The sequence below is a fragment of the Haemorhous mexicanus genome, chromosome 15 (assembly GCF_027477595.1).
Source record: "Haemorhous mexicanus isolate bHaeMex1 chromosome 15, bHaeMex1.pri, whole genome shotgun sequence".
Classification (NCBI taxonomy): domain Eukaryota; kingdom Metazoa; phylum Chordata; class Aves; order Passeriformes; family Fringillidae; genus Haemorhous; species Haemorhous mexicanus.
The window spans coordinates 1268174-1291807 of record NC_082355.1 but is presented as its reverse complement, the minus strand read 5'-3'; the positions used below and the strand labels follow the sequence as shown (position 1 = coordinate 1291807).

General features: G+C 49.9%; 2 protein-coding genes across 6 annotated transcripts in view; one reads left to right on the top strand and one right to left on the bottom strand.

Moving 5' to 3' along the window:
• PWWP2A (PWWP domain containing 2A) overlaps positions 1-6386 on the bottom strand; it is a 29947-nt gene extending 23561 nt beyond the window's left edge. For 2 of the 5 annotated variants that reach the window (XM_059860454.1, XM_059860452.1), the window contains exon 1: positions 5685-6386. In XM_059860454.1, the coding sequence (XP_059716437.1) occupies positions 5685-6343 (659 nt within the window). In that variant the 5' untranslated portion in view covers positions 6344-6386. The remainder of the gene's footprint in view (positions 1-5684) is intronic. The other 3 variants (XM_059860456.1, XM_059860455.1, XM_059860457.1) reach the window with 2 other exon arrangements.
• Positions 6387-21620: 15234 nt separating this feature from the next.
• FABP6 (fatty acid binding protein 6) lies at positions 21621-23450 on the top strand. The gene is made up of 4 exons (XM_059860508.1): positions 21621-21734; positions 22535-22710; positions 23089-23178; positions 23358-23450. The coding sequence occupies exons 1-4, from the start codon at positions 21668-21670 to the stop codon at positions 23409-23411; spliced, it is 387 nt and encodes a 128-aa protein (XP_059716491.1). The 5' UTR covers positions 21621-21667; the 3' UTR covers positions 23412-23450.
• Positions 23451-23634: the final 184 nt, after the last annotated feature.

Here is a 23634-nt window from a genome sequence, read left to right as displayed (position 1 = left end):
CTCCATGGTTTATTCACCTCCTGAGCAATGTACACCAGGCTAAATAGCCTAGGAAATGCACATTTCACTGAGAGCTCTGAACCCATGGCAAAGGACTGCAGTGTGAGGGACTCTTTGGAACAGCACTGCATGAGGAAAAGGCAGGATGCTCTGAGTTTAGGCTTTCCATTAATAATTACCATTATCCCCATTTTACTGGCACATCTATAAAGCTGTTTAAACTGCAATATCTTTTAATGTTTACATCTGTTGCCATTGTCAGCTGTCAGTTGCATTTGAAGCAGACACTTTGCTGATACATTTGCTGTGATCTATTTTGGAGGATTATACCTTGAATATACTCTTCAGGAACATCCATATGCCAGACCCAGGACATATGGGAGAGAATGATACCATTAAATAATGGATGAACTGAAGTGTCAAGAAGGCCAAGATTCATCAGTCCCATAACAGAAAATAAACTGAATGCAGACTGAAAATTTACCCCTGCCCTGCCTCAACACCTTGAACCAAGCCAAGCAACCCTGAGAAAGGCAGGACAGGCCCTGCTGCTGGAACACAGAGAATTCCACATGGAAGGACAGGTCAGCCACCATCTGTCACATCCCAGACCAACAAAGAACAGCTGGAGAGCACAGATTCCCTTAGGAAAGGAGAGCTGGAGGCTCAATCCAGACCCCAGTTCTAACCCTACCCTCTAAGTGAGGCTACACTTGACTCCTTCAATAAAACCTCTCCCAGTCACCAGCTAAGGACACCTGAATTACCCTCTGAACCACCCTCTCATCACACCTGAGCTTCCCACATTCTGGGGACAATAAAAACAAATGTCAAAGAGGTGCTGGGGCTGCTCCTTAAAGGCCAGAATTTCACCCAGCTCCTCTGGGCTCCTGAGAAATCCAAGAGGGCAGGGGACGAGGTGTGGGGACACCTTGGGAACTGAGTGCAAGTTTTAAAATGAAATAAACCAAAACACACAACCCTGAGCCACAGGCATTTCTTCACTGTTGAGAATGTGCATCACAGAGCAACAGGCATCCTGCAGACCCCAGACAAGGATGAGCACCTGCAGTCCCTGGTTACTAAATCAGAGCAGGGAGAAATGCACCACACTTTTCCAGTGAGGCTTCTGCTGCTTCCTTCTCACATCATTCCCTTGCAGTAGAAGCTGAATTAACAAACTGGGAAAAGCACAGGATTCAAGAGTCAGTCAGTGCTGTACCTGAAAACTGCTTCTGGGATTGTAAGAATTGCAAATTGCCTATAAAAGTTAATTTTCATCATACAGCTCACGCACACCTTGGTGCAGAAGTCCTTCCTTATCCTCCATAACCAAAGCCCAATAAAGAGATAATTTCAACCATATGTCTACAAGGAACACACTGCACATCTTCTGGATATCTAACCAAGGCTCTTAGGTCACAAAACAACTTTTTGCTCTCCCTCTCTTTCAAGAACTATTATGAACACACACAAGTCAGAAGGGAAGTGGTTTAGAGAAGAAGACAAGGCACATATCCTTCACATCTACAGGATTAGAAGGACAATTTCAGTTAAATGATAAAGCAATAAAAAGGCCAAGTCTTGACTGATGGTAAAACAACAGAACATTAATTTAATCCCCCCTCCTCCCCTAATCTTTAGAGAGGTAAAAAAAAAAAAAAAAACAAAACACCTTTTTCCAGAAGATTAAACTAAAACCACAACTTCTTAATCCTGTATTTTAAGATTGACAAATGCTACATTTCTCAGGTATTTCCCTCCCACCTACTTCCTCCAGGTGCAGAGCAGGATTTACCCTGAGCCAGCAGGTGGGATGGACATCTCCTGTCCCCTAAGCAAACAGGGGGTGAGCAATGCCAGGTACAGCAGCTCACAGGGACTTTAAACCCCACAGAACCAGATGGGCTGGAAGGGACCTCAAAGCCCACCCAGTGCCACCCCTGCCATGGCAGGGACACCTCCCACTGTCCCAGGCTGCTCCCAGCCCTGTCCAGCCTGGCCTTGGGCACTGCCAGGGATTCAGGGGCAGCCCCAACTGTGCCAGGGCCTGCCCACCCTGCCAGGGAACAATTCCTCATTCCCAACATCCCATCCAGCCCTGCCCTCTGGCAGTGGGAGCCATTCCCTGTGTCCTGTCCCTCCAATTCCTGATGAAGTTCCCCCTCCAGCCTCCCTGCAGCCCCTTCAGACTCTGGAAGGTGCTGTGAGGTCTCCACAGAACCTTCTCCTTTCCAGAATGAGCATTCCCAGCTCTGCCAGCCCATCTCCATGGGGAGGATGCTCCTTGCAGTCCCCTCAGCATCCTGGTGCCTCCTCTGGATCTCTCCAGCAGCTCCAGCTCCTTGCTGTGCTGGGCCCAGGGCTGGGGCAGCTCTGCAGGTGGGGTCTCACCTGAGCAGGGAAGGATCCCCCTTTCCTGCTGCCCACTCTGTGGGATCAGCCCTGGATATGCTGAGTTTTTCCCCAACCATTTCTGCTCCATTCCCTGTCTCTCCCCTCAGGACTCCATCAGGCACATCCACCCCAGGAACCCCCAGCAGAGCCTCACCCTGGCAGCAGGAAAGCACTTAAAAGGTAATGGCAGCAACACTAATGAAGTTTAACAGTAGGAACACATCCCTAATTTGTGCAATGAGCCTTCAGAGTAAGCAAAGTGGGGACATGCTCCTCTCCAGATGAGGATTTACTGCATAACAAACGGATCTGGCACCAGGACCTGGGGGTTCCTGCTCTCTGCTGGTGGGCAGAACAGGAGGCTGCCTTTGGGGCAGGCAGGAAAGGGCTCCTCACCTCCAGTAAATGCAGCAATAAAGCCCACTCAACACCCAGGGGCTTGTGGTACAAACCCCTAAAGGGGTATCCCACTGACAGGGGGTGGGTGGGAGGGGGAATCAGCCCCCTCACACAAATATCACTGACTGCACATCAAAGTCACCCAGAATAAAATGCAAAGTCAGGGCATCATCTCAACAATGGAAAAAGTGATAAAAACAGCCAAAAAACCCTTTAAAATCACAATATATGGCGATATTTTTGCTTTTCTTTTATTGTGGAGTTCAAGTAATTCAGAATATGACTTGAGAAGACAAAAACAGAACAGGTTTTTAAAAGCCACTTAAACTTCCTCTAGTACTGTATGGAAGTAGCACCTTCACTGCTCTGGAGGGTGCAGAGGGGAAAGAGAAATTAAGATCCAAACAGGAACAGGAATTATTTCCCTCTGATCATACAGTGAACACAGCCACTTTTGGAAGCCACTGAATGAGTAAATTCTAATACAAATTGTCACTTTTACTCAGTAAAAGCTGTCAGTCTTAAAATATTGATCCCTCTGGCATTAGGAAAATTGAGATTACTCCCATGCATTTGAATGAGACAGATTTCAGCAGCCACCCATCTCCCATGCTGGAAATCCCAGTGTTGTCATGTAAATGCATGGAATTTAGGTGGTTTTCATTTAACCCTGCACTTCTTTTTTATTTTTGGTCCAGTGGAAAAACTTATGACAAGAATTCCAGGGCCTGCCACAGACACAGAAGGAAGTTCATGAAAAATATTCATGTACTGCAAGTGCAGGTGCTGCTACACCAAACAAAAATAAACAGATATAAGGAAAAGCTGACACCTAGACACCACCACCTGTTAGTCACCACAGAAGTGATAAAATGGAATTGTTGGACATACAGGAAACACTTTTTTTAACAATGCTTTGATTTCTTAGAAGCAGGAATTTCTTGGACTATTTCTAGAGCTTGTTTCCCACTACATCTCCTGCTCTGAGACATCTGATAAGAGACTCCTGTTATCTACCAACGTTTTGCTGTCACCAGCCCACTATTACAGATCTTATGTCTCAAAACTCAGTTATTCTTGTCCAGGCCCTCTGCAGAGCTTGGCCTTGAGAATTTAAACCTCCCCTCCTGGATTGCCATGTAAAAGTGCCTCTGAGGGAAGAAACAGCTCCACTGCCAAGAGAACCTGGGAGGGCCAGCCCCAGCCTCTCCCTGCACGGCTTCTGCACAGCTCCCACTGCAAAGCTTTGTCCCAGGAGCTGGGCTTGGACCCAGGCAGGCTGGAGATGCTCCCACCAAGGCACAGCAGCAGCAGCCAGCCTGCAAAGTGACTGCTGCTGCAAAGGGCTGCAGATCTGCTGCCTGCCAGAGGCTCCCCAACACACCAGAGCCTGGGAAAACGTGGGATGTCTGTGGCCAGGGTGTGTTTAGGAGGACAGGATCCCTTTCAGGAGAAAAGGAGAAGCTGGTATTTTCCTGCACTCCTGGCAGCAGAGGCTTTGCCACCCTCCTGCCCCGGGCAACCGTGGCGTTCTGCTGGGACAACCTCAAACCTCCAAAGGAGTTCGTGTCACCCAGGATCACACCTCATTTGTGTCACCTCCTGCCCGGATCCGAGATGCAGCTTCAGCCCACAAGTGGCCGGAGTTTTGCTCAGCGTTTCACACCTCATCAAGTGACAGACTGAAATCGTCACTCCACGACATTACCCAAAACTTGGGGGTCAGACAAGGCCTTTTGAGTCAGACCCCAAGCACGCACTGAGGCCCAAGCCAGGAGTGCCACAATCTCCCTTTTAGGGAGCACTAACAATATTAATATTCCAGGAAGCTGCTGAACAGCTACTAACAACATAAAAGGTCTGATAAAAGACAGCTTAAATCTGAGGGAGAAAAGTGCTGCATATTTTGCATACCAGTTATTTTAAATAATAACCTTGCTACATTTCACTTTTCTCTCATGAACTTGCAGAGTCCTCACATGTCTAAAAATAAAAACCACTAAGACCAAGAAGAATTTTCACCTGCTGACAGAAACTAGATCGTTTGTAGGATACCATGATTCCTGGTCACCCAAGAGCATCTCACTATTGAAAGGCAGAGAAAAAAAGCAAACCCCAAACCCTGCTGTCTGATAAGTTATTCAGAGATACATAAAAATCCCCCCGTCCACGAGGCTATTTAAGAACCATGAAACTTCACCCCGTCCATTGGTCCACTACGTACAAGGAGCAATCAGTACTAATTAACTGCAACAGCCTAGCTGGAAAACCATTATTCTGGAAAATAGTATGTACTGAAAAGGAAGGTTACCTAGGCAATGTAAGCCCGAACAAACAGGGCAATCAGAGCTCTGGTTCTGTACCAAGAGGGCAATGAACGCCAAGCTCAGGGCTCGGGGGCTGCTCCCGGCACGCAGGGATGCTCCGGAGCCCGGCCAAGCCCAAAGGCTGTGCCCATGTGCTCGCCCCTCGCCCGGCTCTCCCGTTTGCCCATTCCCCGGGCGGGAGGGGCCCTGCCCACCCCCGGCTGAAGGGTCGAGGAAGAGGAGGAAGAGGAGGAAGAGGAGGAAGAGGAGGAAGAGGAGGAAGAGGAGGAAGAGGAGGAAGAGGAGGAAGAGGAGGAAGAGGAGGAAGACGATGCTCAGGAGCTACGGCTCCGCTCCCCGGGGAGGACGCGGGGGCAGAAGCTGCTCGGCCCGGGACGGAGGGGGTCGAGGAGGGCTGGGACGGGATGGGAAGCGATGGGATTGGGGTGGGATAGGAGGGAAGGTGCAGAGCCCACGAGGCTCCCGGCGGGGCCGCCCCCATCCCTCGCCCGGCGGCTCCGGGAGCGCTCCCGGGCTCGGCACTGGGTGGGGGCTCGGGCTCGGCTCCCCCCGAGCTCTCACCTTTTCGAGAGGTCCATGAGGACCCCGGAAAAAAGCTTCTCTCCCAGCCGGAACGAGACCACCAGGGCGTCCTCGATGATGTGGTCCAGGGTGACCCGCACCTCGGAGCCGGGCAGCAGCGCCGGCACCTCCGCCTCCCCTCCGCCCGGGGCCGCGGGCACCGCCGGCTCGGGCTCCACCGCGGCGGCGGCGGCAGCATCCGGCTCCTCCTCCTCCGGCCGGGGCGGCTCCTCCCCGGGCCCCGCGGAGCCCCCGGCAGCCGGCGGGCAGGGCTGCGGCGGCTCCCGGGCCGGCTCGGGCGGCGGGCAGGGCTGCGGTGCCTCCGAGCAGCTCGGGCTGGGCGCTGCGCGGGACTCGGCCCGCGGCGATTCTACCCCCGGGCTGCGCGGCGGCGGCGGCTCCTCCGTCCTTCCCGCGTCCGGCTCGCGAGTCCCGCCGGGGCTCCGGGCGCGCTGCACCGGCGGCGGCTCCTCGGCCTTGCCGCCGTCGGCCTCCTCGCCATCCGGCACCGCCGACTCCACGGCCTCGCTGACGGCCGGTAGAGGGTCCGCGCCGGCCTCGCTGCCCGGGATCGGCTCCATCTCGGGCTCGGCCTCGCCGGCCCCGCCGTCCCCCGGCACCGCCGCAGTCGCCGCCGCCTCCGCAGCCATGGCCGCCATTTTCTCCGCCGCCTCCCTCCAGCAGCGGGAGCGACGGCCACGGCCCGCGGGGAGGGAGAGCCCGCCCCCCGCGCCCGCAGGTGGCGCCCTATTGGCGGGCGCGCCGCAATGCTGCACTTCTATTGGACATTGCACCTATCCATCTGGCCCCGCGAGAACTTCTCGTTGGCCAGCGGGGACTTCATTCAGTGCAGAGCCGGGAAGGGGAAGAGGGGGCGTGGTTTAACACTTTATAGGCCGCCGGGCAGGGGAGGGGTGGGGCTGGTTTTGCTGCTCCGCTATCTGATTGGTGGGAGGAGGCGTCGCTCCCGAGGGAGGCCGGTGATTGGCGGCTCCAAGTGTCGGTCGCGGGGCCGGGGAGCGCGCCGGGGAAGATGGCGAGGGCAGGAGGGTGGCCGTGGGGGGCGGAGGGTTCGTCCCTCCGAGGGATCGCGTCGCTCCTCAGCGTGGTCATGTCACCCCCCCGGGGGATCGCCCCGGAGAGGCTCCCCCGCGGGGCATAGCCCGGCGCTGCCTCCTGCGTTGTGCAGTGCGGGCAGGGGAGCGGCTGGTCCCAGTGCTGGGGGGCACTGAGGGGATGGCACTGGGGAGAGGGGAGGTCACAGAACATGGTGGGCTGAAAGGGACCCACAGGATCATCCAGTGCAGCTCCTGGCCCTGCACAGACACCCCAGCAATCCCCTCTGGGCATCCCTGGGGCGCTGTCCAAGCCCTCCTGGAGCTCTGGCAGCCTCGGGCTGTGCCCATCCCTGGGGAGCCTGGGCAGTGCCAGCACCTCTGGGGAAGAACCTTTTCCAAAACCCAGCCTGAGCCTCCCCTGGGACAGCCCCAGCCCTTCCCTGGGTGCTGTCCCTGCTCCCCACAGATCAGTGTCTGACCCTCCTGCTGCCCTCACCTGATGCGGGGAAGGCAGACGGACTGGTGTCTTTTGTGAGGTAAATCGGCTTTTTCAAGTGCTAAGCACCATGAATTAGGCACATCAGCTGGAAATGTGGGCTCGGAAGGGGAGAAAAGCAGTGGATGGTTTCCTCCCACGGCAGCGGCTGCCCCGGGCCGGGCAGCGCTCCGGCTCTGCCCTCAGGACATTGACGGACACACAGACAGACTTTGCTGAAGCCGCCTCCAGACCCCTGAGGCACGGAGGGAGCCCAGCGGGGTGGGAGTCTCGGCTGCAGAGGGATATATCCTGTGAGGGGGTTCCCATTCCGCTCAGGACACTCAGCCCCTGTTCCCTTCCCTGCGGATGCCGAGCACAGAACGGGGCCGTAAACCCTGAGCCCACAAGAAATTCCCAACTAACCCAGAAAGAAACTAAAACTACTCAGCCCTGGAGCTGATGGGATGCTCGGATCCAACAGCTCAGCCCAGCAGGCTCTTTGTTATGTTAAGCTCGGATTTATGTAAAGAATGGGCATAAAATGGAAGATTTCTTCTTGCGAGTCTTCTGCTGGAACGCACCTTTTCAGCAGGTGTTGCTCGTGGAAGACATTCAAATGCAAATTGTTGTGGTTTCGATCCCCTGGAGTGGCCAGCAATTCCTGTGCTCCGTAGGGAGCAGAGTGGGTGTATGGCTTGTTCTCTGCTTCAGTGCAGTAACAGCAGATTATGGGCTTGACCCTACTGAGGGATCAAAATAAAACATAAACGGCTCCTCTGAATGTTGAAAGGTGCTGTGTGTGCTTTTAAAAAGAAGTACATCAGGACATTTACAGCCCAGAATAATGCCCCACAGAAATACCATACCACAGGTAACTCTGAAATTCAACCTCACCAACACAGGCATGTGGATGCAGGATGGAACTTGTAAATTTAACAAAAAAACCCTCCCTATATAATTTTTTCCACCTCAAATACCTTTGATCACCATTTAATTTCTATTTATTTCAAATCTAACCTGTAATCTCCTTAAGACAGGATTTGCCTTAGAGACTGGTCTGCAGAGTGATTGCATAGTTGGAGTCTTTTTTTCTATCCTGGAACCTTTAGAAACTGCCAAAATAAAACTAATTAAGTTAATGAAACAGATTGCACTACCACACTCTCTGTAAATTAAAACAAGTTTCTCTGTATTGAGCAAGTGGCAGGAAGGACAGAAATGGAGAGAAGAAACTATAAATTACAGAGGGGAATGGAGACAATCGGAGGGAATATAACAATTAAAATGAAGGCAGGAAAAATGGTGAGCTCCATGAAGTTCTGTTGCAGTAAATTGTTGGAATGGGCAGCTGAGGAAGATGAGTTTGGATGGGGAGAGTGAGGGGATGTGGGGAAGAGCAGATCCAGCTGGGGTTTGTGCACAGCACCCACGGGAAGGGAATTGTTTGTGTGGGACATGAGGAACCTCTAAACTCAGCGTCAGTGAAATTGATTTGCTCTGTCATGAAACTCCACTCTGGAGGTGTGAGCAGTCCCAGGAGGTCTGAGTACTTCAGTAGGGAATAACTAATGGAGTGTGGAGTTTTCAGGTGCTGGACACAGGGAACATCACCCTGGGCACCCTGGAAGTGCAGTGCCATGAAAGAGGCACCGCCAGTGCAGGGCTTTAAGGAGCAATCCTCACAAATGGACAGGAACCAGGGTCCCAGTGCAGCTTCCCTCAGCTCCCTTGGAGCCAGGCTGTGTCAGCAGGCTCCACCAGGAATTCCAGGCCCTGGAATTGCCCAGGGGCTGGAATTCGTGGTGCTGCTGGTATCCCAGGGGCCGGAGGGGTCCAGGCTGCCTGAGCTGTCCCTGCTGCAGCTGATCCCTCTCAGTGTGGCACACAGGGCTCTGGAGGAGCGTGTGGACTTACAGGGACAGTTTGCCTTGGTGGCACAGCAGATCCCTGTCCCAACACCCGCACTGGGGTGGAGGAACTTTAGAGAGGAGGTTCTCAGTCTGCAGTTCCAACAGCCCCACTGAGGCCTTGGGACTCCCCATGTTCCAGGACGAGGTTTTTATCCTCACTGCAGCCTTTGCAGGCTCTGCTGCAGGAGCACAGAGCTCTGCTCCATCCCAACTGCAGTCACAGTGGCTTCCTGAGCCTGCCACAGTGACAGCAGCTTCCTGTGAGCCTGGGCAGGGCCACCAAACCTCCCCAGGTCAGGTTTAGTGTTCACAGCTTTACACAGTGCCAATAAATCCACCAGTCAGCGTTTTCAAGGCATGATTGCTGGTGGGGAATGCTCAAGGCTTTCTAAGTTAAAAAAGTGTAACCAGTGAAAACCACTCTATGTGAGCAATGCAGAGGGATAAGGCAAATAAACTGAATATAAATCTGGGTCTTGGTTGTGTGCCACAAACTCACTGCTCCTCTAACAGATTGGGAAAGTAATGCTCTTACAACAATTGTTAATTATATTTAAGGCGGATTGAAATTTGTAAGTGAATTATTACAGAAAGTTAGTTTGGGGTGAGAAAATCATCAGTCCCTCCTGTAATGTTGGTAACTGATTTCTGTGGCCCTATGAACACGGAGCTCATTTTGTTAGGTTTAGGGATGAGCATTAAAGGATTTGGGAAACCTCACTGCAGTCTCACGTGCCCCAGAATTCTGCCCTGCAATCTGAAAAGTCAATTATGTGCTGCATTTCTTGTGAACAAGAGATGAAGTCAATGAGTGGAGCTTAATCTAATGTCCATATGGAGAATTGATTGAAAGAGAATTGCAGAGTTGGGGTTGCTTTAAAAAGATGGTAATTGTGAGCCCTTGGGGTGAAGGACTGGCACTGACTCACTGCTGAGCTCTGACTTGGTAATTGCAAGGAAATGGAGTCTGAAGGTACTTCCTGTCTTATCTCTACTCTGACTGGTTCCTGCCTTCTTCTGCAGCCTGTGCAGCTGCAGGTGCTGCTGGCAGCCACACTCCATCTCCACGGATTTCTTCATTCAGAGAAAATGGGCATCAGCACTGGAGCCAGGACAGATGGGGAGGCCAAACTCCTCACTTGGGCAAGGCAGCTTGGTAATTAATAGGGAATTTCTCATTAAGGTCTTCTGAGAAATTACAGAAGTCTCTCTAGCCATAAATATGTCAGAGCAACTTTTTTGTTCCTTGTGGTGTTTCTGAGGTTATTGTACATCTGCAGCCAAGCCCTGTTCACATCAAGAGTGCCCAGCTGGTGAGGTGGGACCTTTCCTCACCTGTGGTCCCTGGAGATGAATCCTATTTCAAATAGGAATAGCAGGAAGGGTAAAACACCTTAATTAGAGGAGTGGGAATCCTACACAGGCTGTTCTCATCAGGATTGGTTGCTGACAGAGCTCAAGGGGACAGGACAATGGAGGAAATGGAATTGACTGGGAACCATTTGGGTCCTTTGTACTTCTGAGCTGAGGAGCAGCTGCCAACTGCCTGTGTCACTGTGTCCTTCTCTTTGGCACCTACATGGAGCCTCAGCTCTGCTGGCTGTGAAAAATGGACAATAACATTTCATCCACACAAGAGTGATGTGGTTTAATTATAGTGAAGGTTTAAAAACAACTTGAGGATGAAGTGCTGAATGTTATCCTTGACAATGACACAGGGATCAGAAAATTGGTCTTTCAGATGCATCAAGTTATTCCATAAATTACAAACTAATTTCTCTCCTTAAATGAAGAGTTACTGAGGCATTCAGCTTTCTTGCTAATTGTTTGACTTCAACAATTGGATGGATTTCAGTAAATTGGCTGGTGGAGACAAATGTGTTTTCCAGCTCGACATTGTGTGACATACAACAATTGGAAATGGGCTGGCTGCAGACCAGAGCCAAGCACTGCAGGTGGTCCCCAAAAGAGAACAAATTTGTGGTGGGATTTTCTAGGGAGAGTTCAAAAGGGCCTGCAACAGGCTGTCCCTCCTGAAGGCAGCTTGCCTTCATGCTTTACCTGAGTAAAATCGAGTAACTCTTGTCTCACACCCTTGCCTGCTTCTCCATGTCACTCAGAACTCGTAGGGCTCGTACCTGGATCGTGCTGGGAGCTCAGTCCGTGATGGAGGCACTGCAGAGCCTGGGGTCCCACACTCCCCTGGTCCCTCTGCCTCTCTTGTGGGACTTTTGAAGCTGTTCCAAAGGCAGGGGTGGGGCATAAATGACAATGCAGTCAAGTTTTTAAAGTCGTGCTTAAAAAGCAAAAGTATTGAAAGCTCAGCTTTGCCATGCAGTTAGTCTTTCAGTCAAAACCCAAAGAAACCAACCCAAAAAATAAGTCCCAGCTCTTCCTGAGGTCTGCAGCTCTCCTGGGAGGGGTGGGAGCAAAGAAGTGCTGTCATCACAGGCAAGTATTTTTAGCTTTCTGATTTTGAAGGTAGACCTTGGGCTGTGTGTCCCTGTCTGCTTTGTGTATTTTTGCATTCTGGATAAAAATAATGAAGAGACCCTGGTGATGAATAAAAATGGCAAGTTTGTTATTACTTTAAAATATCACAGGGGTCGAAGGGGAATGTGTAAGGAAGTTACAGATTGCTCTCAGTCAGTGTTTTACCTTGTGTTTTCTTACAGACCTTGGTTCTTGTCATTGTCTCATCTTCTGGTTTCTTGTGGACTTAGAACCTCTTGTGCCAAGTGAATTTCAAGCAAGAGATGTATCCCTGTATTTTATGGATATCTGGTGGCATCTTCCCACACTCTTTCCGAATCCAACTCCAAGTAGGATCAAATTATGGAGTGCCCAGGCCCAGCCTGAATTCCTGTCAGAGCTCACCTGCAAATCCCAGCATGGTCCTTGGCAAGTCACTTCCTTTGGTGAAGTCAGGTCAATTTTTAATTTCTCCTCCCAGGTAATCTTGTACATTCTAACTCTGAGCAGCAGCATTTGCAAGGGGCTTGCACATCAAGAGAAAGAATTCTTCACACCAAGAGCTTGCTCTGTTGCCTTTCCAGGATTGTCAATGGTTGAAAATTGTGTTGCCCTCATTCAGAGACTCTCTTTAACTTGGGCCAGGGAAAAAACACCCCATCACCTCCAGAACAAAGCAGGCCCTGATACTGGAATCAATGAAGCACTGGGATTTGTGGTGGCAGGGTGGGTGATTGGCAGCTGCTCCACAAAGCCACAGCAGAGATGATTGACACAAGAGATTTGATAAGGACACGTGGTCATCTGTGCAAAAAGACAGTAAATGTTGCTTGTCCAAGAGTTTTGGGGAGTGTAGAGCTGGTGTGATGCAATCAGAATGGGAACTCTAAAAAATCCTTTTCCTTGGTCCTGTCACAGACAAGTCCATGAAGTGACAGATGCCAGGAGTGAGACCATCCCTGTCAGGGCTCATTCAGCTGTGACTCTTGCACATCTGTCTGTTAGCAGCTCCAGAGGCAGAAGATGAATGCAATTAGAACCAATCTTGATGATTTGCAGAGCATTGTTTGTGCTTTTCACTGCATTCCCTGGGATCAGGGCTGGATCTTGCCTCTGACCCTCTTTCTAGAGCTGGCCCAGTGACACTGTCCCCACTCACCCTTCAGCAAATAATAAACAGGAAAGTGCAAGCCTTCAACAACTGTGTCACCACCCTCTGAGGAAATGTGTTGGTGTAGGCAATATTTCTCTATATTGCCCTAATCTAATCCTCCGTGTGGGGCTTATCACAGAGCAGGGCCTGAGCTGCTGTGCCCAGGATGTGCTGCTGGAGCTGGATAATACTTCATTCTTAACAGTTCTGTCCCCACTGCTGCTGAAACCACCCTGCTGAGCAGCACAAACTCTGCTGGCAAAAGATACCTTTGCCAGCTTACATTTATTTCTGTTCTGGAACAACTGGTTGGAAGTGTGTGGTTGTTTCTCTTGGGTGTAGGCAAGGCTAGGCTTCCAAAACATTGAGAAATGCTCTAAAAAATGCATTTTCCAGGCGCAGTTCATACTAGTTTAGGAAATACAGAAATGAAACCACAACAGAGGTACTTGGTGCTGAAAAGGAAGCACCCAGTAATGGCTGCTCTGCTGTAAGATTGTAGGCTCCCTGTGTTTAGGCTCAGCCTAACTTCTGGAGTAAAAGGGGATGGAAAACTGTAAGGGAGACAAATTAACTGTAGCCATGTAATTGTATTTGTTCTGAGGAGAAGACTGAGAATTACAGCCACTGTTTGCAAGCAACCTGCCCTTCACCCAGGGTTCATCCCTCGTGTTTGGAGACCTGCACTCTGGATAATCCTGGCAGAGCCCCTGGCACTGCTCTGCTGGCTCCTGGGGTTTACTGAGAGCTCCTTCTCCACCTCTGGTGCCTCAGTCCAGGACATCCCTGGGGTGCTCTGTTTGTTCTGCTTTGGCGAAAATGTTCTGAAATCTGGAATTTCATGCTACACCTTTCAAGGGACACAATTCTGAAGGAAATTCCCTTGGTGAACCACACAATGCAAGGTGAGGGACTGGGTCCCAAGAGAATTACCAGGATTGAATCAAGTTATCCCTTAATGAAAATGGAGAAGTCTCAGTCAGGATTCTGCATAAAAGCAGTCACACATCCCCAGTGCAGGAAGGAACAGAGGAGGAAGGAGAAAATCTTTTGTCCTCTCTGAGATGAAGAAGGAAAGATGTAAAAATCAGTACTGTTTAAAATTTGGTAAATAGAATATAATCAGTCCTCACAAAGCATCCTCTGTGCTCATCTGTGCTCGCAGGCACAGAACAGACTTGGCAAGTGTCTCCTGCACGAAATAGGAAAGGTTTAAATGCTTGTGTAAGCTCTTCAAACAAAACAGCTCTCTGCAGTTAAAACACTGTTCTCTGGGATGTTGTATCTGGGAAATGTGAAACAGTTTCTCTGCCTGTTCACCATGGGTTCCCAGCTGTGTGAGTGAGGTTCGGAAATCTTTTTCTCTGTGGTACAGGGAATTTTATGTCATTGCAAAGGGTTTTCCTCTAGGGAATAAATTTAATATAAAAGGGATTCCTGATTCTCATGATATTTTCCCCTCAGAATGAAATCAAATTGGCTGGTGGATGCAGGCTTGGACCTGTGACAGAGCAGATGAATCCTCTTCTGCCTGCAGACTGAGTCAGGAATACTTTGTCACATCAGTAGTTACAATTTGACTTCAGTTTTGCTTTTTCTCCACCAATCTCAATTTGGTTTGAATTTCTGAAGTCACCCGGGGTGAGTCAGATGTGGTCAGGCCAGAGGAAGTTCTTGAATCATTCCCAAATGAGGGAAAACATGAGTCAGTTCCGAGGGCTCAGCACGTTGGGACACAAGGCTCCACAGATCTTTCCAGGTCCAGGAGGAGAGAAGGAGCCCAGGCTGGAGGTGCTGGCTTGCAGGGCTCTGGTGGCTGCAGGACTGAGAGCTGTGGATGTGTTTTCCACGGGGAGGACACAATTCCTGGCACTCATGAGCATCCCTGCTGCAGCTGGAGCAGCCTGGGTGCACAGACTGCAGTTAATGGCAGTGGGCAAACCTGGGCTCCTGGCAGGGCCCACAGGAGCAGGCACTGCCCAGCACCCAGGGAAAAGCTCTCCTGCAGGACTCCATCCTCCACAGTGACACAGCAAAACTCCTGTTTAAATGTGCTTGAGTTTTGGGTGCTGGTGCTTCCTGCCCATCAGCACAGGCACAACACATTGCAGAGCCCAGAGGAGCTGCTACAGTGCAGAGCACTGGGGGTGGGGCTACAAAACCAGGTGAAAAATCCTCTGATAAAGGCAGGACCTCAGTGATAATTTTAATTTACAGCCAGGAATGTGCCAAGGCAAATCCCTTTCTTTGAGCTGCTCTCTCCTGATTCGTAGCCCATTGCTGCTGCCTCATTACCCCCCTGGCCTCTGGTGGGGCAGTAAATCTGGAGGCCTAATGGTGCACAGGGCCCTTGGAGGACAGCCCTGCCTTTTCAAATATTCATTTCTATGCGGATCAGGGATGTCCCAGTCTGGCTGTAATCAGGGAAAGAGGGAAGGAGACAAATAATCACTGAACATGGCTGTTTGGGGAGCAATTCCTGTCAAAAAAACAATCAGCAGCAGAGGTGGATGTGAGCTGGCCCTGCAGCCCCAAGCACGAGGAGTGATGGGGGCCTGTTTGATCCCCATAAACTCTGATTTGCTTCCTCCTTCAGCCCCAGCCAGCTGCTTCCCCCAGCTGGGCTGAAATGCCAGTTGTTCTCTGGGAGCAGGGAAAGGTGCCAGGCTGGGGGAGCTGCCCTTCTTTGTGCAGACCCTGCTGCAGGAGCTCCAGCCCTGCCCTGCAGGGACAGAGCAGCGAGCACAGCACCCTGCAGGGCACCTCAGCCCCAGGAGTGTTCTTGTTTCTCCCCGTGCTGCCAGCTGGGGCAGGGAGTGCAGGGCTGGAGCAGCAGCACAGCTCTCCTCCAGCCCAGAGCCTGGGTTATTCCAGGTGGAACAGACCCCTGGGCTATGAAATCAGTTTGCAGCAAGTTTGCAGCCCCGGGATTTGAGCTGATCCCAGACTGATCTCACCCAGCTTAAGGAGCAGTCAGCAGGAGCCATGGTGCCACTAATCCTGATTTAAATGGGAGTTAGAGCAGGGCTTGGATTCCACATCTCCAGAGTGATTCCTTGTGCCATCCAGACCTCATCAAAGTGTCCTGGGGAAATTTATTTTAACCCAAAAATTGGTTAAAATGTTTGGGTTAAAATCATTTAACTGTGTGTTGTGCTGTGTGTTGGCTCAGGAACGTGGGGCTCAGGGTGACTGAGCTCCCAGAACATCCCCCTGTGCTCAGTCCTGGGCTTTATTCAGAGGCACAGCTCCAGGCTGGGCTTTTCTTTACATTATCAGGATAACAGCACTAGCAAGGGTGTGTCCATCCCTTCATCCTCAGTGGGTTAACTCCACATTTTTCCTTGAGGAGGGATATTTAAACATTCATATGATAATGAAGAAAAGAACCCAACCATACAAAATTTACATAAACTCATATCTGGCCCTGTGTGAAAAAGTAATCCAGAGGCCACAGAACTGCAGGGCTGGCTCAGCCAGGCAGTGTCACAGAGAGCTCTTTCTCTTTAATTTTTTATTTGGATCCTCTCTGTATGTAGGTCACAATGACTTAAAAGAGCAGGCACTGACCAGACAAAACCAAACCTCTCAGAACAAAGCCATTGTTGCAGGAGGAGGATTTTTTTCTCAGACAGGACCCTAAATCAGCACTGAAGGATTGCAGCATTCCCTGGGATTCCCACTCCCAGCAAGGGCAGAGCTGCAGCCCTGTGTGCTCTGCTGGGCTGGCTCCTGGCTGGAGCTGCTCCTTGGGCTGAGCCATGGAATCCATCCTGGCTGGGCCACCCTGCTCCCTGCCCCCCTGGGGGAATTCCTCCTTCTTGCAGGGACACACAGCACCTGCCCTGAGCTGCTCTCCAGCTTTGGGGAGGGAAAGCAGATCCTGGGTTTGGCCCTGGCTCAGCCTTGTGCCAGCACAGAGCAGCAGGGAGTACCACCAACCTGCAGGGTTTTATTTTGGGAGAGGAGGGGGAGGCAGCCAAAGGTTGGTGCTCAGGAGGTTCAAATGCTCTGGCCAAGGAGCCTTAGTGAGGTCTGGCTTGCAAACAATGCTGGGTGGCAACAGTGCAGATAAAAATACCCCAAAAAACCAGATCTAAACAGACCCTGAATACAGATCACAGGTAGAAAAGCTCTCTAGAAATACAGATTAAAACCCAACAGATTCCCCTTCGGCTTCAAAATCCGTATTGTGCTCCAAAACTTTGCATCAGGGGGTTGGAAATGGAGGATCCTCAGGGTCCCTCCCACCCAAACCAGTCTGTGATCCTGTATTTTGTAAATGTGACAAAGCCCCCAGTTCTGACACAGGGAGAGCTGAAATTTTGGTTTCTTTACCTCTCCTGCCCTTTAGGACAGAGCTGCAGCTTGGCCCTGGAATTCCCAGGGCAGGGCTCAGCAGGGAGCTGGCACTGGATGGTGCTGTGGCCCAGCACAGGTGAGCTCACCTGGCTGCCAGGCAAATCCTGCTGCTCCTGGAACCACCAGGGGAGCCACAGGGACAGCCAGGATCCTGCTCTACTCCTGGGTGCAAATTCTTTTTGAAAGCAGATTTTGCAAGAGCATTTTGTGCCCGAGGAAGCAGAATTTTGGGAAGCTGGCTCCTCCCCAGTCACTGAGCTTTTAAGCACCCTGAGAGTGACCTGTGCATGTTACCATGCCACTGAAAAAGGCAAGTTTAGGTTAAAAATCAAGTTTTAAAAAAATAAACCAATTTCCAGATCACAGAATGCTCTGAGTTGGAAGGGACCCACAAGGATCATCAAGTCCAACTCTCAAGCCCATAGAGGGACTGAACCCACAAACCTGGTGTACTCAGCACCCTGCTCTGATCAACTGAACCAATCTGGCACTTTTTAGGGGCTTTCTGGCCCCTGATGCTTTCCATTGTTTAGGAGGGAAACAGCTGTTGTTTGGTACTCTGGAGAAAAGCAACACTTAAGTAGAAGTTCAGATTTTGAAGTGTTTTCCAGATTTTTCTTCTGATTCTTGCAGGAATCTTTAAGAGAAATGTGGCTTATTCCAGGGTTTGAGAAAATCACAGCTGTTACCAACCCGGTCTCATTTTCCCACTTTTCCATCAATGTTGTTTGATTAACAAGAGCCAGCTTAGTGCTGAGCAACTCAGGAATAAATCAAACTGTAGAAGAGGGACACCAGATGTAATAAAAGCAGCTCCTAGAACAAGGAGATGCAAAGATCTGCTTGGTGTGGAGGTGGGGAAGCACTAGCACGTGTGAGATGTGTGTATTTTCTCTGCCACAGAAGTATATTTTCTTCTCCTGATAAATGTATCCAAGGCAATATAAACAATTTCAAAGAGCTGAAAGTATGCAGCGAGATGTTGCTGTGGATCACACACATCAAAGCAGAGCTGAGGCCCAGAAGAGGCTTTCTGTGCAAAGAAAACTGGCTTTTCTTGTATTTCAAGGAAAGAAATCCTTCTCTGCTTCTCAGACTTTCTCTGTCCCTGCACACTTGTCTTGGATCAACATTTTCAGTGGGGCACTTACTAAACATAAGAAAAATTCAGTCAAATGTTGGTTTCTCCTTGGTGCCTTTGAGGTTATTTCAGATCTAATCCCTCTTTGGCTGGTTCCTGGGGTGGTTTCTCCCCAGCTCCAGGCAGGTGCTGCTCCACCTGAGCCCTCTCCCACATGAGCTGCAGGGGAAGGGAGAGCAGGAAAGGCTTCAGAGGGTGACACAGAGAGGAGGGGACTTGGGAACACCAAAAGGTCAACAGCAAACCAGATGTGGCCTCTGAGAAAGAAAAGAGCAGTGTTTGAATTGAATGTTCCCTTTGACAGAGCTTGGGGAAGCAGAGCTGAGGGAATGTTCTGGAACAGAAGGATTTCTCTGGGTGGGAAGCCACAGCCTGGGAGGAAATCCCAATTAGATTCCCTGGAGGATAAGCTCCATTTGGAGCTGTGTTATCTGATGTGTCAGCAAGGACAAGCACACAGATATTATCAAGTAATAATACCTTTACAACCCAGCCCATGAGCTGTGTAGATAAAGGGGGTGGGTGGCTTTGGGGTTTGCTCAGAAAAGTCCAGAAGAGTTGCAATGATTCCTCTCTTCAGGGCTGTCAGTTATTCACCTTATTAGGACTTTATATATTTCTATATAAGAAATCCATAGAGAGAGGGGCTTTAACTCTGATTTTTGACCAGAAGACTCTGCAGAAAAAGCTGAATTATATCTTCCTTTTTAGAAACCTTTGAACTATTGTCTATCTTAGACTAAAACCATTGGAGTTCAAAATATTCCACAGTGGCTCTTAATCCAAGGATGATACTTCAAAGGAATCTGAGCAGTTTTGTGGGAGCCCAACTGAGAGCAGCCAAAATCAGTCTTCCCTTGCCTCTTCAGGATACACAAATCCAAACTGACTTAACAAAATTCAAGTCTTCTGTTATAGTTGTTAAAAATCAAGGTAGCTTCCCATTTCTGCTGTCCATCCCCATCCCATTTAATTAGATATCAGTGAATTTAACTGCTGATAACATTTACTAGAGGATAACTCATTAAAGGGAAGAATCCTGGAGAAAGGAGGGAATTGAATTCCCAAGAAGTTGTGGTACCAGGTACATTTTCCCCAGGTTTAGCTTTCTGTCTCTGTAATTCCCAGCCCAGACCCCAGCAGTGCCCCTGAGGATCCACCTGGAGATCAGGAACACCAGAGGCATCCAAGCCCTTCCTACAGAGGCTCTGCCAGCCTGTGCAGCCTGGATGAATCCTTTGGTTGTCTTGTTTTTCTGGATATTTCTTTTCTGGAGGAAGGTTCTCCTGATGGAGTGTTGTCACACAAAATAATTGAATTTTCTTTTAGGGAGTCCCCAAAACGATGGGATTTTTGGGAGATCTGTGCCTTCCTGCCCTGCAGGTGTTGCTGTCTCTAGATGTCTGTGAGCTCCAGTTTTTCCTGGTTTTGCCAGGCAGGTCCACGTCCCCTCTGGAGCAGGGACAGGCTCTGGGCTGTGTCACCTGTGGAGCTTGGCAGGTGCATTTCTGTGCAGTCTCTGATCTCTGCCCAAGCTGTGTAATATTTCAGCCCCACTCTGGTGACGAATTCTCAGCTCTTTAGGGCTGGAGAGCGGCAACACCTCGGACCAGACTAAACGGGCGCTTAAGAGGCCGAGTGTAACAGGGCTCCCCTGGAATTACCCAGCACATTAAGGCCAAATGAGCTCATCCTGAATTCATTAGCAATGATTACTCTGAGTGCCAGAGGAATTAATAATCATTAGCATTGCCTAAGGAGGGCTGCCGGATCCGGCTGCTTGGGGCTCCGCAGGCTTCCCCGGGCAGTTGCATTCGAGGGAGTCATTAACTGCAGCTCTGCGGGCGCTGCAGAGTTCCCTCTGATATCTTCAGTCCGCACTCCCAGTTCAGTTGCAATCCAGCTCTAAAAGCACTTCAAAGCCCGGCACTGCCCGGCTCAGTCACTGCTGGAATTACCTCCCTTATCCTCGTTTTGTCTCCGGGTGAATCTCCCTGGCTTTCTGCAACTCTTCTGAAAGGTTAATAAACCTGGGAGGCTGCTGGGAGCCACCCAAGGGCAAGGGGACTCCACAGACAAAAGGAATGCAAAAAAGCTGTGTTATTATTTTGTGCAAGCAAATTCTCAAAGTAAAGACATCCAAGGCTTTGATTTGGCTCCTTAAAGCTCCCTCTGTTCCCAGCAGCATTTGAAGACTCGGCTGTTTTGCATATCAGAGGCAGCTGACTTGGAGGCACAGGGAATTCACTGCTCACTTTGGATGACCTTTTCCTTTGGGGATGAGCTTCCACAAGTTTTACTTCTCTGACAACTTACTCCTGTTCACTGTCTCCAAATACCACACACTTGGAATTTACATCATCCTGGTACATTCAAATACAGCAATGAGCTTCTCTGCATAGCTGCTCCTTGTAACCAGCAGAATCAAATCATGGCATGATGGAATCTCCTGTCCATGTCTATATGGAGCTGTCAGCATTTCTGTATCTCATCATGGAACAGCTATCAATATAATCTGATCTTTATGGACAGGGAGCATAAAAACTCAAGTACCGTTCATATAATCTGATTATCTCCTTCCTTTTACACAGGACTAGGCTGCTCTCCTTATCCAGTTTGATCTCTGTCCCAAGGTCCCTGTGGCGTTACTCTGCCAGTGGAATTGTCCCCTGCAAGTTTTATGTGAGCAGGAGAGTTTATGGCTTGAGTTCATGGACCTCCTTCCCAAGGTGGTGCAGGCCCCTCTGGAGCAGAGCAGTGAGGACTGAGGCTCCCATGGCTGTGCCCCCCTGCCCTGCTCCCTGTGCCAATGCTGCTTTGCTCTTTACAGCTGGGGCCTCAGCACTGAGGCCCAGATGGGAAAGAAAGTTTCCTTTTGTTGGCTTCAGCAATCTTGGATTAAGCTGAAGGAGTTTTAATTAACAAACTCAGCATCAAACATGTTTTCAGGAGAGTCAGAGTCATTTTACAGCCACTTTTATATCAAAAGTGCAAAGGAAACCCTGGTGGTGACACAAGTTTCCCCAGGTGTTTCTCTGCAGAGCTGAGAACTGGTGCATGGTCCATTTTTATTTTACTTTTACTCCATCCTGAATCCAAAACCAGTGAAATCTTAAAAGTAAAAATGCATATTTTGTTTTAATCTGCACTAAAGGAAAGCTGAGCCTTTGGCCTTGATTCCTGCTGATCTCCAGGTTATTGGCAAGGATGCTCAATTGCTTGATGACCTTGATTGTCACAGGTCGATGGCATCGCTGTGACGCAGGGGCCATAAAGCTCCACTTCCAAGGGGTGTGGGCCAGGTGGGCTGAGGGCTGGGGCTGCTCTATAAAGCCAGGGCTCAGCCCAGCTGGTCCATCCTGCTCCATCCAGCTGCTGTTCTTCTTCCCAGGCTCATCCCAAGGGAACCATGGCATTCTCAGGCAAATACGAGTTCGAGTCCGACGAGAACTACGATGCCTTTGTGCAGAAGATTGGTGAGTCTGGATTGGGAAAGATACTGGGGAAAGGCTGGGAGAGCAGAGATTGTTCAGCCTGGAGAGGAGAAACTTTGGGGTGACCCAGCTGTGGCCTCCCAGTGCCTGAAGGGGCTACAGGAAGGATGGAGAGAGACTTTACAAGGAATGGAGTGACAGGACAAGGGAGAATGGATTCAAATTTTGCAGGGTGTAGGTTTAGATGGGATGTTAGGAAGAAATTCTTCCCTGGAAGGGTGGGCAGGCCCTGGCACAGGATGCCCAGACAAGCTGTGGCTGCCCCTGGAGCCCTGGAAGTGTCTGAAGCCAGGCTGGACACTGGGGCTGGGAGCAGCCTGGGTTAGTGGAAGTGTCCCTGCCCCTGGCAGGGGGTTGGACGATCTTTAAGCTCCCTCTTAACCCAAATTGTCCAAAGATTCCATGTGCCTCTAGTTAAAGAGCAAGAGCAAATATCCAAATAGGTGTGTGCAGCTAAATAGCAAAGGCCCAAGGTCCCACAGATGAAATTCCAAGCACTGCATGTGTAGGTTAAGGAGAAGAGAATATTTTATGTACTTTGTACATTTTTCCTGTGTATTGTTTCTTAAGGAAAAGAATGCAAGATTTATTTTAGCAAATGTCTTAATGTACTAATAACTTTCTTTGCATCAGTAATTTCAACTCAGAGCTTTGATAGTATAAAAAAATTAAAAATAAGAAATTAATAACAAATCAGATGCTCTGAGAACAAACACACCACTACCATCCTTCAGTTCAAATTCAGCTTAGATTTGACAAACTCTGTGGTTTTGTTGTTTTAGGTCTCCCCAGTGACAAGGTTGAAATGGGAAGGAACTGCAAGATTGTGACAGAGGTGGTGCAGAATGGGAATGACTTCACTTGGACACTGCACTTCCCAGGAGGCCGCACCACCACCAACACCTTCACCGTGGGCAAGGAGGCAGACATGGAGACCATGGGAGGGAAGAAGTTCAAGGTAAATTCACAGAGCTCCTCAGCTACCCAGCCCCAGGTGGATTTGGATTTAGGGTGAAAAGCAAACCTGTGTCAGGCCTAGTGAAGGTGTCCCTGGGGTTCCCTGAGTCCATCATCACTGATTCCTGGGCTGCCTGCCAGGGCTGTTTTCAGAGCTGTTAATGAGTCATGTACAGATCTGGAACGTGCAGGAACTGGAAGATGAACAAGTGTCCATTTAACCTGAGAACATTCAAGAACTAAAGCCCACAGATTTCAGCCCTGTGCAACACACAACCTCTGTCTCATAAACTTCCAGCACCAGGTGTGCAGGTGTTTACAGAATCTGGCAACAGAAATTCCAGCAACCCCAGCAACATGAACCCTTTCTCTCTCACAGGCAACTGTCAAAATGGAAGATGGGAAACTTGTAGCTGATTTCCCCAACTACCGCCACGTTTCAGAGATCTGTGGGGGGAAGCTGGTAGAGGTGAGTGCTCAAAGATCCAGGGTAGTTCGTAAAAAACAAGGAGAATCCCCAACATTTGATATTTAGAAAAAATCTTAATCGAAGAACAGGCTCTGAGCCATCCCCAGGGCTGATCCCCTGGGACTCTGGGGCTCTGATTACACTGTTCAACCAAAGTTTTGGGTTGTTCTTTGTTCCAGACTTCTACTTCTTCTGGTGTAGTCTACAAAAGGACCAGCAAAAAGATTGCCTAAGGCAGCATGGCCAGTCTCTTCCAGTGCACTGAAAGCCAACAATAAAATAAATAAAATAAAGCTCTGTCTTCGTCTCTGTCTTGGTTTTGCAAACGTCATCATGTTAATGCTGACCCCATCCTAAGTATCTGACAGGGGGGGAACCAGATAAGATTTAAGGTCCCTCCCAACCAAACCCTTCTGTGGCTCTGATTCTCTGCTCTGAGGGACGCCAGTGGAGCAC

Excerpts from the sequence above, each read along its gene's own strand:
- FABP6 (XM_059860508.1), top strand. The coding sequence starts at position 21,668 with ATGGCATTCTCAGGCAAATACGAGTTCGAGTCCGACGAGAACTACGAT. Across the intron at positions 21,735-22,534 it reads TGCCTTTGTGCAGAAGATTG|GTCTCCCCAGTGACAAGGTT; the intron begins GTGAGTCTGGAT and ends TTGTTGTTTTAG. Across the intron at positions 22,711-23,088 it reads TGGGAGGGAAGAAGTTCAAG|GCAACTGTCAAAATGGAAGA; the intron begins GTAAATTCACAG and ends TCTCTCTCACAG.